Source organism: Camellia sinensis, chromosome 4 (genome assembly GCF_055761805.1).
Source record: "Camellia sinensis isolate YWXY chromosome 4, ASM5576180v1, whole genome shotgun sequence".
In the NCBI taxonomy this organism is placed as follows: domain Eukaryota; kingdom Viridiplantae; phylum Streptophyta; class Magnoliopsida; order Ericales; family Theaceae; genus Camellia; species Camellia sinensis.
This window is the reverse complement of record NC_138964.1, coordinates 198,319,953-198,336,773: the sequence shown is the minus strand read 5'-3', so window position 1 is coordinate 198,336,773 and position 16,821 is coordinate 198,319,953. Positions and strand designations below refer to the sequence as shown.

Sequence of the window (16,821 nt, the reverse complement as noted above, 5' to 3'; positions counted from 1 at the left end):
CGGAAGTCCCACGCCTTGGAAGACGTAAATAACCATGGACTCCTGTTTGGCCACTCTGTGGTCCTCTGTTCATTGGATCCATTGACCCCCGTTTTGATTGTCACTCCAGTGATCTGTGTTCTGTTCTGTTCTATACCGTTGTTATGATTATTTACGTAATTTATTTCAGTTTCTGCCACTTAATTAATTTGTTTATTTAACTTAAATTATCTTAATGGTTTAACCTAAATAACTATCCATGGCTATTTTTGTACCTCTACACTCATAGTATAATATTTCTCACTCTGCTATGTACTTATAACTGTTACCCCTTTCAGGTGACGGGATTTAACGAGATCAAGATGGGAGATAAATCACAGTGTTTTATTTTATTTTATTTTCTTTTTTTGTTTTTCTTTTGTACTATCTGTATTTTGACTCTGCATTTGATTGGACTCTTGTAATAAAATAAAAACCCAAATGACTTTTTTTGTTTCTTTTAATAAACTTTTGGTACCCAATTATTTTATTTTAATTTAATTAATTTATCCGTTGTGCTACCACTACAGAAATTTTAGAATTTTTTTAATTTACCTTGTTGTGACGCTGAACCTTTGGGTACAGGGTTTGGGTTGTGACAAAAGTGGTATAAGAGCAATGTTTTCTTTTTTCTAAACAATTACACATTATTTGAAATTTACATTAGTTGAATTAATTTTTTTTTTCAAAAAAAAAAAAAAGAAACAAAATCCTGAGTGTCTATTAATACAAATATATATATTTTGTCCAACATCATAATTGTTTAATTATATATATAGTGTCATAATATAAAATAAATGAATAAAATATTGTGTCTAACATGATTTAAACAAATATTGGGTAGGCTAAGTTTTTCTGTGTTTTAGGACATGACACACTAGGAAGAATTGATTTGGTTTGAGCTCCAGGGAGCGCATTTGGCCCCTAACTTATTGGAGGGATGGAGGGACTCAGACAGCACCATCGGACAGACCTACCCCAACCTTGACCAACTCATAGGGAGGGCAGTATATTTGCAGGCCGACCTTGACGAGGACTACTTGTTTTGGAGACTTAGCCGAGCTAGCACCCAAGAGAGATACATTGGGCCGACGCACGTTGTCGGGTTGGTACATCCGCATTTCTTGGTTGCTCCCTTAACCCCAGGCTTTGCCGAGAGGAGAGGGAATATATATCCTAGCAGCCATATTCGCATTACTACACCTCCTCCACAGCACATTGTCCAGACCCCAACTGTGGACTACGCTAACAGTACCACATACTTAGAGATACCTGTGCGGCTTACTGGGCGACAGTTTTAGGAATATGACCACGGTGTACCGGTCTACATGGTCCAGGTAGTTTGGCGCTGTTTTGGGATTGACCTCAGTGGATGGATGTTTGAGTCCCTCGTATAGCAGGAGTTCCCATGACTGTTCCACGATCCAGTCTTCCGGAGCCAGTTTTCGTGGAGGCTCAGTGACCTATTCTAGGAGCATGACTGAGAGATGTTGCTGATTTTTTTTTTTTGGAGAGCTGACAATGACTAGTCTAATCTTTATATTTTTGTATCAGTAGGATTAGACATTAACTCTTGATGACTGGACTAACGCCTTATGTATAGTAATAATGATGTAAATATGATGTTTTATGTAGTATTAACGAGGTAATATTAATGTGGTAGTAAAACTAATAAAACAAATACGTTATATATGGCGTTGTATCAAAGTTATATCAATGTAATGCCACGCTTATATCATTTTACCTTGTAGTAATGGCTAATGATGGAAATGGAATTGGATCGTCGGTCAGCGGTACTGATCCAATGGAGCAAATCATGGAAAGAGCAGTAATTAGTTTTCTACGAGCCCTACAAACCAACATTAATAATGGATTGCCTGAATGACGAGAAGAGCTAACTACAATAAAACAGTTCCAGGACTTGAAACCTACCATATTCACTGGCAGTACAAACCCACTGGTAGCAGAAGCTTGGGTCAGAGATATGAAGAAAATTTTTTGTGCACTACCTTGCACAGAAAAGCAGAAGGTGACTTTTGTCACATTTACCTTCAAAGACAATGCACAAGAATGGTGGCTTCTTACCCTGGATAAAGAAGATATTGTGACTTGGGCAAGATTTTTGGAGGTATTCTATGAAAAATACTTTCCAAATTCACTGCAGGAACAAAAGGCGACATAATTCATACATCTAAGGCAAGAAACCATGATGGTGGCCAAATACGAGAGCAAGTTCACATAACTGCCTCGATTTGCGACATACGTCATCCCCACCGAAGCTTGAAAAGTCAGGAAATTCGAAGCAGGATTAGATGTTGAAATCAAGGATAGGTTAGAGATTTTGAAACTACCCACCTATTTGAAGGTAGTGGATCGAGCATACATTGCAGAAAAAGGGATTAAAGCCTTGTGCTTCGAGGAACCAAGCCAGAGGAAGCGATTTTGGGGAAGAAATAACAGAAGACCCGGTGTCGCGCCTCTTAAGAGGGTAAATACGGGCACAACCAGTTCAACTAGTTCAAGCAATCAAGGTCCTACAAATCCCAGAGGTGGCACCACTCCAACGTGCTCTACTTGTGGAAGAGGACTCATTGGGGACAATGCCGTCGAGAAATGAGAGCATGCTTTAGATGCGGCCAAGTTGGCCACTTGCTGAGAGATTATCCTAAGCTTGCAAGTCCTACAGCCAGCCCCTCTGAACCAGGCCGAAAACCTGCGGTACCTGGAGGAGTGAGAAAGGACCAAAAAAGCCAAGGAAGAGCTTTTGCCTTGGTGCTTGGAAACCCAGAAGTTATTGAGAATGTCGTGTCAGGTACACTTTTCGTTTGTGGTCAGTTAGCTCATGTTCTCTTTGACTCTAGTTTAACTCATTCTTTTGTTACACCACACTTTGCTACCAAGTTAACATCAACGCCTGAACCCTTAGGATATATACTATCCGTGTCTTTTCTTCTTGGTAATTCTGCCCTTTGTGCTGATATATACAAATCTTGTACTGTATCCTTAAAAGGGGAAACTTTACACATAGACTTGATTTCCCTCTGTATTAGTACTTTTGATGTGATCTTAGGAATGGATTGGTTAGCTGTCAACCATGCCTCTATTGATTGTGAAACCAAAAAGGTCTTCCTCTGGTCACCAAACTAACTCGAGCTTGTCTTTGAAGGAACTGGAGTCTCTCATTCTCCATGTATTATATCCTTCATGACAGCTCAACGGCTTCTAAGAAAGGGTTGTTGTAGTTGTATTTGTATTTGTTATGTGATTGATACACAACAACAAGCTCCCATACTTGATACAATCTCTGCGGTTCGAGAATTCCCGAATGTATTTCCTGAAGACCTACCTGGCACCCCAGTTGACCGAGAAATCGAATTCACCATTAAAACCCAACTTGGTACACAACCAATCTCAAAAGCCCCTTACCGTACGTCCATGACAGAATTAAAAGAATTGAAGACTCAACTCCAAGAACTATTGGACAAAGGTTTCATTCGACGAAGTACCTCACTATGGGGAGCTCCAGTACTATTCGTAAAGAAAAAGGATGGCATGATGAGGTTATACATCGATTATCGGGAGCTGAACAAAGTCACCATAAAAAATCGGTACCCTCTGCTACGAATTGATGACCTGTTCGACCAACTGCAAGGCACCCAAGTATTCTAAAAAATTGACTTGCGTTCTAGCTACCATCAACTAAAAGTCAAAACAAAAAGCATCAAAAAGACTGCCTTCAGAACCCATTACGGGCACTATGAGTTTCTCGTCATACCATTTGGCGTCACCAATGCTCCAGTGGCCTTCATGGATCTCATGAATAGAGTGTTTAAACCCTATCTTAATGAATTCGTTATTATTTTTATCGACGACATTCTCATATACTCCAAATCACCAGAAGATCATAAACACCACTTGCGAAGAGTTCTACAGACACTACGTGATCACAAGCTTTATGCCAAGTTGAAGAAATGTGAATTCTGGATCACTAGTGTACACTTTCTCGGTTATGTCATTAACAAAGATGGCATCTCAGTTGACCTCCAGAAGGTTACAACAATCGTGGATTGGCCACAACCCACTAATGTGTCTGAGAATCAAAGCTTCTTGGGTCTAGCCGGCTATTACCAACGCTTTATGCAAGATTTCTCGAAGATAGCTTCACCCTTGACCTAGCTAACTCAGAAGAACACACCCTTTGAATGAATGGACAAGTAGGAACGTTGCTTCCAAGAATTAAACAACAGACTCCTAACGACTCCTATACTAGCACTCCTTGCGGAAATAGAAGGATTCGTAATTTATAGTGATGCCTTATACAATGGTTTGGGTTGCATTCTTATGCAAAATGGAAAGGTCATTGTATATGCCTCACGTCAACCAAAGACCCACGAGAAGAATTACCCAACCCACGATTTGGAATTAGCCGTGGTAATCTTTACACTCAAAATCTGGCGTTATTATCTCTATGGAGTAACCTGCGAAACTTACACAGATCACAAGAGTCTCAAATATCTGTTTACACAGAAGGAATTGAATATGAGGCAACGACGATGGCCAGAATTTATGAAGGACTATGATATAGAAATCCATTACCACCCCTGCAAAGTTAACGTAGTAGCAGATGCATTGAGTCGAAAGACGACCAAAAGTTTGGCATGTACCCTTGTTCCCCGCAAGATCAATGGGCTGCTTGCCAACATAATCGTGGAACCCGAACTGATTGAAGAAATTAAAGCCTGCCAATGTGAAGATAAACTTTTAAAGAAAAAGTACGAGGAGCAAGGAAACACGCCCGATTCTAACTTCACGATAAGCAATGGGATGCTAAAATTTCGGAATCAAATTTCCGTACTCGACCTTTCAGAACTCAAGAAAAACATATTGGTAGAAGCTCAAAGCTCGAGGTTTGCGATCCACCCTGGCAATACGAAAATGTATTACGATCTGAAGGGACGTTTCTGCTGAACATGAATGAAGAAAGATATAGCAAGTCATGTCTCCAAATACCTGCATTGTCAACAGGTTAAAGTAGAATATCAGAGACCTGCAGGAATGATGCAACTACTTCCTATTCCTGAATGGAAATGGGAGCACATTACTATGGATTTCGTGGTTGAGCTATTGCAATCAGTCTCGAAAAATGATGCAATATGGGTTATCGTAGATTGATTGATGAAGTCGGCACATTTTCTACCAATCAGAATCATATTCTCACTCTCTAAGTTCGCCATTCTATATATTAAGGAAATCATTCATTTGCACGGCACCCTAGTTTCAATTGTATCCGATAGAGACCCCGCTTCGTGTCTCACTTCTGGAACAAATTGCAATAAGCTTTGCGAACCACTTTGAAGTTTAGCACGGCTTATCACCTGCAAACTGATGGGCAATCTGAAAGGACGATCCAGACTTTGGAAGATATATTACGTGTGTGTGTGCTAGACCTCAAAGGTAATTGGGATGATTACCTACCTTTGGTGGAGTTTGCCTATAATTATAGTTACCATGCAAGCATTGGAATGGCACCATACAAGGAATTATACGGAAGAAAATGTCGATCACCTTTGTGTTTGACTGAAGTCAGAGACATGAAACTGTTAGGTCTTGAGATCGTGCAAATAACAAGCGATAAAATTCAACTCATCCAGCAACGAATTCACACTGTCTAGAGCCGCCCGAAAAGCTATGCAGATACACGGAGACGAGACTTAGAATTTTAAATAGGCAACCATGTGTTCTTAAAGATCTCACCAACAAGAAGGGTTATCTGATTTGAAAAATGAGGAAAGTTAAACCCACGCTATATTGGGCCATTTGAGATACTAGAAAGGATTGGTCCTATGGCATATCGCCTTGCGCTTCCACCCGAACTGTCCAACGTCCACAACGTGTTTCACATTTTGATGCTTCGTCGATATCTTTGGGATCCAGAGCATGTTGTTGATTATAAGAATTTGGAGGTTCTAGAAGACCTCTCTTATGAACAGCAACTAGTACAGATTCTCGATCATTGTGATCAAGTCCTTTGAAATAAGACTATACCTCTTGTAAAAGTCTTATGGAGAAACTATCGTATCGAAGAAGCAACGTGGAAAACTGAAAGTCAAATGCCAGCCAAATACCCACACCTCTTCGAAAACCAAGGTACGTCAAGTTTGGGAAAAAACTTCTTTTAAGGAGAGGAGAAATGTGACACCAAAATTTTTAAATTTAATACCATGATTATATTAATTACTCATAGGATATATAAATATAATAATAATAATAAAAAATAATAATTAAAAATAAATAAAGAAATAAATACATATATAATTGAATACAATTGCTTAGTCTAATATTGGAAATCTTTGTTAAGGGATAAATTGTTGGACACCGCATTTTAAATATTCAATATTTTAGTAAGCAGTAAATGATGTTTTATAGTTTGGTAGTGAGAATTTTAGACGTGAACCTAACTTATAATCATACGTAATTTTAGGAATTATTATGGATTACCAAAGAAGATAATAACCCTTACAAAAAACCTAAGTCAGTCTTGGTAAAATATAAATCAGGGGCAAACCAAGAGGTAAATCAGGGGAAGGGGTGAGCAGCTGCCACATGGGTTCTGTGTATGATGTCCTTTACTTAGGCCTCACACAATGGGATGGGTATAAATAGTGAGGTGAAGTCGATTAAGAAAGCACCAAAACGAAGTAAAGGAGAAGGAGCATGGCAAGTAAGGTTCGGGAGCACAGTGATAATAAGAGTAATTTATATAGGTGAGTTAAATTGTACCTTGAGTTATCATAACATATTTTAAATATGTCTTGAGTTACTATAATATATTTTATGAATGTTTTTAGTTACCCCAATTTATTTTATATAACTTATGGTTTATGATTATGTTAATGTTTCACCTATGTAGATTATTTTTTAAACTCTATTTGCTTAAATTGAAACCCATGGATATGTTTGTTTAAATTTTAGAAAATATTTAACAATGATCTTGTAAACAATTATTGTCTATAAGTATCATCACGGAAGTCCCACGCCTTGGGGACTTAAATAACCATTGATCTCTGTTTGGCCACTCTGTGGCCCTCTGTTCATTATAGATCCATTGACCCCGTTTTGATTGTCACTCCAGTGACCCCTGCTCTGTTTTGTTCTATACCGTAGTTATAATTATTTACGTAATTTATTTTAGTTTCTGCCACTTAATTAATTTGTTTATTCAACTTAAATTATGTTAATGGTTTAACCTAAATAACTATCCGTGGCTATTTTTGTACATCTACACTCACAGTATAATATTTCTCACTCTGCTATGTGCTTATAGCTGTTACCCCTTTCAGGTGACGGGATTTAACGAGATCAAGATGGGAGATAAATCACAGTGTTTTCTTTTCTTTTCTTTTTTTGTTTTTCTTTCATACTATTTGTATTTTGATTGGACTCTTGTAATAAAATAAAAACCCAAATGACTTTTTTTTTGTTTCTTTTAATTGACTTTTGGTACCGAATTATTTTATTTTAATTTAATTAATTTATCTGTTGCGCTACCACTATAGAAATTTTAGAATTATTTTAATTTACCTTATTGTGACGTCGAACCTTTGGGTACATGGTTTGGGTCGTAACAATTTTAGTTCAAATATATATATATTTTTTACTAGTAACCTATAAGTAGAAATTGTGGTAAACATACTAATATAAACTCCCAAAATAAAATGACATTTAACACTTTTACATTTTTTATTTGAAATTAATTTAATAAAATACAAACAAATTTCATTTTTCACCTAGTTAGCAATCATATTTGTATGTGCTTAGCAAAAATTATAATGTTTTAAAGTTGCTTAAATGCACACATTAACAAATAAATAAAATGGGATAAATTTTATTTTATTTCTTTGTGATTTGATTTATGTGTAGATTATCCCCATTTTATTTGAAAATGATCACATAGCTTTCTTAAAGTTTATGCATTGCCGCGTTAAATCCGTTAATAAATTGATAAAAAAAATAAAATACCCCTATATATAATGTGAATAACCTAAGTGTGTGAATCACAGATATTTTTACCGTTTACTTGAGACACATAATGCATTAACCCCATATGTTTTATTTACCCTATTGAAATTTAAAAATGAGTATATAATCCTCTTATGCTTGACGTGTGTTTCATATTTCAGTCCACAAATCACAAATAAATTAAGTTGTTATTTTCAAATAAGGATAGCATAATTTACATTTGGACAAAAACACAAGAGAATAAAGTAAAGTTTGTTCCAAAAAAAAAAAATTAAAAAATTAAATGGGGTTTGGCAATTACATTTTTGGTAAGTTCTATTTTTTAATATTTAAAAAAATCTGACGTATTTGATCATTGCTAAAAAAAAATTTACTTTTTTTGGTAATTTTAAAGTTTCATTTTGAATTTTGTCCACATATTTAACTTTAAAAATAACAAAAATATGTGAAATTTGCTGAGTGGATCTTAACTTTCACCTTTTTTTTTTTTTATTATTTTATTTTATTTTATTTTAATTTATTTTTAAGTAAAGTTAGGGATTATGAAAAAATATCATAAAATATTTCATGAAAATTTTTCATCTTTTAATTAGTATGTGAAATTTTATTATAGGGAAATTATTTAATAATCTCGAAACACCATGTGGCCATACTCTAAGGTAATCACAAATTTCTTAGCCCCCATGTTGTTTTGTCATTCCCAACATAAAATTTTTATGAAATATTTTATGATTTTTTTTCATAATCCTTAACAATGCTCTTTTTTGTTATATATATATATATATATATTTATTTATTATAGGTAGGATAAATCTTATTCACCTATTTCCATTCTATCTTAAATTTTTTTGAGTTAATTACCTAAAAGTCGTAGTTACAAATGTTATAGTAGCCCAGATTTTATTTAAGATTTTTTTGAATTAATAAGCCATATTTAGTAAAATTGAGAATTTTATCAATTTTTCTCAATTTTTAAAACTAATAACATTATCAATTTTTCATAACAATGTTCAAGATAATTATTTTACTAACTGATAAAAAAATAGAGTATGAGATTAAACGTTTTTTTCCTTCTACTTATTAGTTTGTTCAATATCCAATAAAATCGAGAATATTAATAGTTTTTTCTAGTTTTAAAATTGAGAATAATATTATTTATTTTATTTTATTTTTTATTTTTTAAAATTTTTCACATCAATGTTCTATCAACATGATCCTTTATAGACACAAATTTTCAGTTTTGCACAAAAAAATAATTCAATTTTTCAAAAAAAATTTTTGCCCATAATTTTTTTTTTTATTTAGTTTTTTCAATTTGAAAGTTGATGCTTTAAAGTTTTGAAAATTAAAATAAATGCCAAATTATCACATTCTTTAATAAATAATCATTATTTGAAGGGCAATTCTGACTATTAAAAATTTATGAAACTTGAAGGTCCAAAAAATTTTAATTAGGACTTAATGGAATATAAATTCATAAATTAAGACATGTGTATAAATATCCCTTTTTTTTTTTTAATATATAGCACAACTATAAAGGTAAAATCAAATTTTCACAAATTTACTAATAAACGTTACATATATATATATATATATATATATATATTGGACTCGTTTGGGAAGTTAGCAACTCCAACCACACTCTCTACTTTTTACTAACTAAAGTACGAAAAAAGTACTTTCTATTTTACCTAATTATTTTAGCTATTGTATTATCCAAACATAATCTTTATTTTAACTAATCATTCAAACTAACTTAATTAATTTTTAAAACAAAAAATACTAATTGCTGATATTTTACTAATATAAGTTTGCAATAATAATAAATTTGCCCATACAAATATACAAAACTTGTAGAATGAGGAGAAAAAAATACAAAATAAGTTATTTTGTAATTCATTAAACAGAATTGAAAGAACATATAAAATTGCTACATACATATATACATATATAAAATATATAAAATCCCAAATCCAAGACATAAATATATAAAAATTCAAGATATTTACATACATATTTGTTTGGAAAGCCTTTGGAACTTTTCAATTGTGCTACCAAAAAAGTAAGATGATAAAATAGCTAGCCCATTGGAACTCAAAATTAGAGTTATATTGGCTAAAGAAAAATGTTTGAGGGCCACAAAAAGTGTGGCTCAAATGGCTCAAAACTGTCAAAATGACGTCGTTTTGGGCAAATAAAATGACAAAACGACGTCGTTTTGGCAGTTTTGAGCCATTTGAGCCACACTTTTTGTGGCCCTCTACCATTGCTCTTGGCTAAAATACCTAACAAGCTTTTTTTTAACTATCTCCTTGGAGATATTCTTAACTATTTTAGCAAACTATTTTAGTTTTTGGTTATTTTAGTAAGTTAAAATTTTTATATTTGAGAAAATAGTTAAATTTTTTATAATTAAATGTGATATTTATGAGAGAAAAAATAAAATAATTATAAATAATAAATAATAAAAAAAAAAAAGAAGCATTTTAAGTTCTTTTCAAAGAGAGCTTTACGTAATGCAAAGCATGTTTATGTTTTGACTGTTTACATTAAAAACAAAAGAAAAAAAGAAGAAGTGATTAATAATTACGTAATATTATAATTTTAAAATAAAATTGGTTGGTGTAGCATTTAGTTTGGAATAAATAAATAAATAATAAAATAAAAAAAAAGGTAAGATGGTTAAAAGCCCACCAATATGAGAGAATAGTGCAAAAAGGAAAGGAATGAGGTGAGATGATGTTCTCTCTCTCTTTTGTTTTTCTTTTTTTTTTTTTTCAGAAAAAGATAAGGAAATTAGCAGTAAAGTGAGAGAGAAAAGGCATAGAATGTTGATAAATTAAAACCCGGAGAGCACACATGATGAAAGCTGATTATATAAAGGGAAAAGTTAGGCATTAACAAATTTTTTGAATTACTTTAATTAATATATAATATTTTATTTTAAGTATAATTTAAGAATCACAAAAATTTTATAATTATTTTTATAATTTTTTTTTTATAATACCTAATATTATTGTTATATAAATAGCATTGCTCTCATTACATTTATATATATATATATATATATATCTCGTCTCTCTCCTAAACGGTGTCTTTTTTGTTTTGATGCAATCATTCTCTCAGAATCAGACAACCAGCATCTCTCCCACCTCTCTCCCTCTCTCTTAGCAATTCTGTGACTCTCTCACTCTATATTAAGAAACACAGTCACTGAAGCCTCTTCATACCCATCTTGCACTTTGTTTGGGGGAGGGAAGAGATGGAGAAGAAAATTTTGATGAAATTTCTTATGCTACTCTCAGCGGTTCTGGGTTTCTTCCACGTGTCCACGGCATCAATGGAGGAGAAGAACGATGTACAGAAACGAACATACATAGTACACATGGCAAAATCCCAAATGCCGGCGAGTTTCGCCGAACACACTCACTGGTATGACTCGTCTCTCAAATCAGTCTCCGACTCAGCCGAAATGCTCTACACATACAACACCGTGGTCCATGGATTTTCAACCAGATTGACTGTTGAAGAATCCCAATCACTCGAATCCCAACCCGGTATTCTCTCTGTGTTTCCCGAGACCAAGTACGACCTTCACACGACTAGAACTCCTCGGTTTCTGGGCCTCGACAAAACTCCAAATTTGTTTCCCGTGTCAGAGTCACTGACTGAAATTATTGTTGGAGTGTTAGACACTGGTGTTTGGCCGGAGATAAAGAGCTTCGACGATACTGGACTCGGTCCCGTTCCTAGTAAATGGAAAGGGACTTGCGAGTCCGGTACAAATTTCACTGCATCCAACTGTAATCGGAAGCTAATCGGCGCGAGGTTTTTCTCCAAAGGCTACGAAGCCGCGGTGGGTCCGATTGATATATCACATGAATCAAAATCGCCGAGGGACGACGATGGCCACGGGACCCACACCTCCAGCACAGCCGCTGGCTCCGTCGTCGTTGGCGCCAGCCTCTTCGGCTACGCTTCCGGCTCTGCTCGAGGAATGGCCTCGAGGGCGAGGCTGGCTATGTACAAAGTGTGCTGGAGCTTCGGATGCTTCGCTTCAGACATACTAGCCGCCATGGATAAAGCCGTCGAGGATAACGTCAACGTTCTCTCTTTGTCGCTCGGCGGCGGATTTAACAATTATTTCAGAGACGCCATCGCAATCGGAGCTTTCGCCGCCATGGAAAAGGGCATTCTGGTCTCTTGCTCAGCCGGTAACAGCGGGCCGACTCACTACAGTGTCGGAAACCTTGCTCCATGGATCACCACAGTCGGTGCCGGAACTTTGGACCGTGATTTTCCGGCGTACGTTAGCCTCGGCAATGGTTTGAATTACTCCGGCGTGTCGCTTTACAAGGGAGCTTCGTTGCCGAAAATGATGCTACCATTTGTTTACGCTGGTAATGCGAGTAATGATACGTTTGGGAATTTTTGTCTGATAGGTACTTTGATTCCCGAGAAAATCAGTGGGAAAATTGTGTTGTGTGACCGTGGAGGAAATGCTAGGGTAGAGAAAGGGGCTGTGGTGAAAGCGGCTGGAGGGGCCGGCATGGTTTTGGCAAACATAGCTGCGCATGGCGAGGAGGTGTTGGCGGACGCCCATCTACTACCTGCTACAGCGGTCGGTCAGAAAGCTGGTGACAAAATAAAGAAATACTTGTTTTCAGATCCTAATCCGATGGCCACGATTCTTTTTGAGGGTACGAAGGTGGGGATTGAACCGTCCCCGGTGGTGGCAGCGTTCAGCTCTAGAGGACCGAATTCTCTCACACCGGAGATACTCAAGCCCGATCTAATCGCACCAGGTGTCAACATAATAGCGGGTTGGACCGGTTCACAGGGACCCACTGGATTACCCATTGACACGAGGCGCGTGGAGTTTAACATTATTTCTGGCACATCCATGTCTTGCCCGCACGTGAGTGGCCTTGCGGCGATGCTCATGGCGGCCAAACCTGAGTGGAGCATCGCTGCTATCCGCTCCGCTTTCATGACCACCGCCTACACCACATATAAAAACGGCCACTCAATCCTCGACGTTTCCACCGGAAAGCCATCTACTCCGTTTGATCACGGCGCTGGACACGTGGACCCTGTAGCGGCCCTTAATCCCGGACTCGTCTATGATTTGGACGTCAACGATTACTTGGGCTTCCTTTGCGCCTTAAATTACACCAAGCAGCAGATTAACATACTTGCCAGGAAGAATTTCACATGTGACCCAACAAACAAATACAGTCTAACTGATTTCAACTACCCTTCTTTCTCTGTACCTCTCCTAGGCACGCAAGTTGGCCGCCGCAGTGGCAGAACTATGGTGGTGAAGTATTCGAGAACGCTCACCAACGTTGGCTCACCGGCAACTTACAATGTGTCGGTTAGTTTAAAAAGCAAATCCGTTATGGTTTCGGTTGATCCAGTGTCGCTGAGTTTCTCCCAATTGAATGAGAAGAAAACTTATACGGTGACGTTTACAGCGGGTCCGAGGCCAACGAATACATTTAGCTCTGGACGAATCATCTGGTCCGACGGAGAGCATGTTGTTAAAAGTCCGATTGCGATTAGCTGGAAATAAGTGAACTGGAAATGGAAATAAAAAATTATAGCTTGCTTGGTTTTATTTTTCTAAAAATATTTTTCACAAAATTTTATTTATTTATTTTTCGTGTTTTTTTTATTATTTTTATTAAATTTTTAAAAATATTTTAAACAGTTTTTATTTTTTATTTTTTAGACATACCTAACATAAACACATCTAAAAGGTAAAAAAATTATAAAAAAAAATCTTTTAAAAATTCACTAAACACCAAAAATATAAAAAAAATACAAGAATTCAGTACATTTTTTATATTTTCATGTATTTATTAATTTTTTAAAATATTTTTTTACAATTTTTTTATTTTTTAGATACATCTAAATAAGGCGGGTCTAAAAAAGTAAAAAAAAAAAAATTAAAATTTTAAAAATATTTACTAAAAATAAAAAAAAATGAAAATAAAAAAATTTAATTTTTGAAAAACGTAATCAAGAAAACTCAAATCAAACAAACTAATTGTTGTTTAGGTTGTTTTTTTTGTTTTTCCCAAAAAAAAAAAAAATCAGAAGGAAATGGTAAGCCTGATTTCTAGTGTTTGATATTTTTCTCCAAGGCTCCGTTTGAGTAGCAAGAAAATTTGGTAGAAAGTAAAAGTAAAAGAAAATGAAGTGAAAAAAAAGAAATAAAAAAGAAAACATACTTTCTTGTAAACATTTGATTAAGGTGAAAATTTTGTAAGAAAAAGACCGAAAAATTTAAAAGTTTGGTTATAGATAATTTACACATTTAATTTTTCTTGTGTTTTATTGTATTTTTTGTAAGAAATAAAAAATTAACTACAACATGAGTTATACAAGAAAATTAATATTTTTATATTTTCCACAACTTTCAAGCTAAACAAACTCATAAAAATTAATTTTTTTTTTTCTTTCTTTCTTTCACTTTTTATCTATTTCATCCTAAACAAACTAAACCTAAAAGAGGAAACATGGGAAACCAAGCCGACATATGTTTCTTCCTCAATGCAGTGTTTTTCACATGTCTCTGTGTCCAATGGATTTGCCCTTTTAAAATATTGGAAAGAAAAATTTATATTTTTAAAGGATGATTTTATGATGATTTTGTTTTATTTTATTTTTATTAAAAAATATGTATCATTAGAGTTCAGCAATTTTTTATTTTGAAATCAACAACATTCTCTATCTTTTTGGTTTCAATATTGAAAAATTATAAATTATTTTTGAAGTATCAATTATCTATATTCTTAAAATAATGCTATATGTACAAATTAAAATAGTAATTGGTATATTAATAGATAATGTAGCATAATTTTAGAAGTTTTAAGTATTTGTAATTTATATAATATGTAAGGTTAGTAATAATGACATAACACTAGTTGGTACACTAATGTGTACATTAATTGATACATGTAGCGCCACCGATATTCTTAACTAATTATAATTTATTTTGTGTTTTAATATTTTTTAATCACCCAATATAATACTTTACCTATTTATTTTCTTTATCAATCATAATATTATAAAATATTACGTATTTATATTTCAAATTAATTAGCTTCAACTTTTGATATTGCCACTCCAAAAATTATGAATTTTTTTAGCCAAAATAGTCACAAAAAAAAAGAAGTATTTTTAGTCTAATAAAACAAAACATTACATTTAACTCATAATCATTACATTTTTTTTTTCATAAAAAATCAAAAAAACTAAAAAATTCTTCCCAAATAAAATTTTTTAGTCCCAAACTAAAATAATTAAATAAGTCATTACGACCTCTCACTTTTGTTTTGGTGTCTTGAATATGATTAGTTAGAGCCCATCAATAACAATCACAATCACAAACACAAATAGGGATACCTACGATCCCGCGGATAAATCTCACCACCATTTCTGCCTTACAGGTAAAATCTTTTAATTCCATTCTTGCCTTCGCAGGTACTTGTAGATATTTGATGTTTATGAATATTTGGTCACATTTTAAATAGTTAAAAAATTAAAAATAATTTAAATTCTTAATATACTAAATAATTTAAGAAAATTTATTCATAAATTTTATATGAAAAATATTGATCCATTTAGTTCTAAGAATTTTCTTACAGACCAATTAATCCTTTTTGTTTTGAAAAGTTATGTTTATTTAATTTAGTGTCATTTGACTTTCAGTGAATGTCTTTTTATAATTTTCTAATTCATTTTTGGGACAAGAATGGAAAGGTAAGGTGTGAAAGATTCTTTTTGAAAGAATTATTAGTTGAAGTGTTGATTGTCGAGCGTGAAAATCTACATTTCTATAATTTGATTTTATGGTGTTACATTGGAGTGTTACATTAGAGTGTTACGTTTGGAAAAAATATATTAGAGAGTTTTTGTATGTTACATTGATTAGAGTATTACGTTTGGAAAATATACACTAAGGAGTTTTTTTAGAGTGTTACGTTTAGAAAAAATACACTAAGGAGTTTTAGTGTATTACATTAATTGGAATGTTACGTTTGGGGAAAATATAGAATGTTACGTTATTACGTTTGAGAAAAACATGATGCAAGATAGAAATCGCAGTTGGATTCCGGTAGTGAGACAGTGGAGAGGCGGTGGCGCACAGAGTAAGGAAGCAAAACATGGTTTCTTTACCGTATTCGTGGATAACATCCCGTTAGTAAAGGACGCCAAAGCGTTTGGGATCGTGAAGGATGCTTTCATCCCTTTCAAAAGAAGGAAAGTGACAAACTCAAGATTTGGGTTTGTGCTATATGACTGTTGTATAGTAGCATTTGTTGCCATCCAAAAAGCGAATGGTCTTTTGGTGGATGATACGATGCTTGTGGTCAAAATGGCTACTTATGATAGAAATAGCAGAACTGAACAGAGCAAGAGAAAGCCTCTGGATACCAGAAGATTCTTGGATACAATCAATATTAGAGGCAAAGCTGCATGTGTGGGTCACAGATCTTTTACTGAAGTACTAAAAGGGGACACCCCTGTTGTGGATGGGAACTTAAGCATAATCATAAAAGTCAATGAAGAAGGCAATGGTTGGCTTTATGAAAGTGCAATAGTTAGATTCAATACATAATATCCCACTCACAACATTTTAAAAGCTCTGAAGGAGAAAGGGTTGGAGCAAATAGAAGTCAGGAAGGAGGGAGGTCGAGATATAATACTATCTTTTAAATCTACCAATGAGCTGCAGTCAAACATTGGTAAGATTAAAGAGTGGTTCAAGGATTG

At 34.3% G+C, this 16,821-nt stretch overlaps 1 protein-coding gene across 1 annotated transcript; it reads left to right on the top strand.

Moving 5' to 3' along the window:
* The first annotated feature begins 11,134 nt into the window (after positions 1 to 11,134).
* Positions 11,135 to 13,669, top strand: LOC114317101 (subtilisin-like protease SBT1.7). Its single transcript, XM_028263794.2, has one exon. It carries the CDS (start codon positions 11,300 to 11,302, stop codon positions 13,610 to 13,612), a length of 2,313 nt encoding a protein of 770 aa, XP_028119595.2. The 5' UTR covers positions 11,135 to 11,299; the 3' UTR covers positions 13,613 to 13,669.
* The last annotated feature ends 3,152 nt before the right edge of the window (positions 13,670 to 16,821 follow it).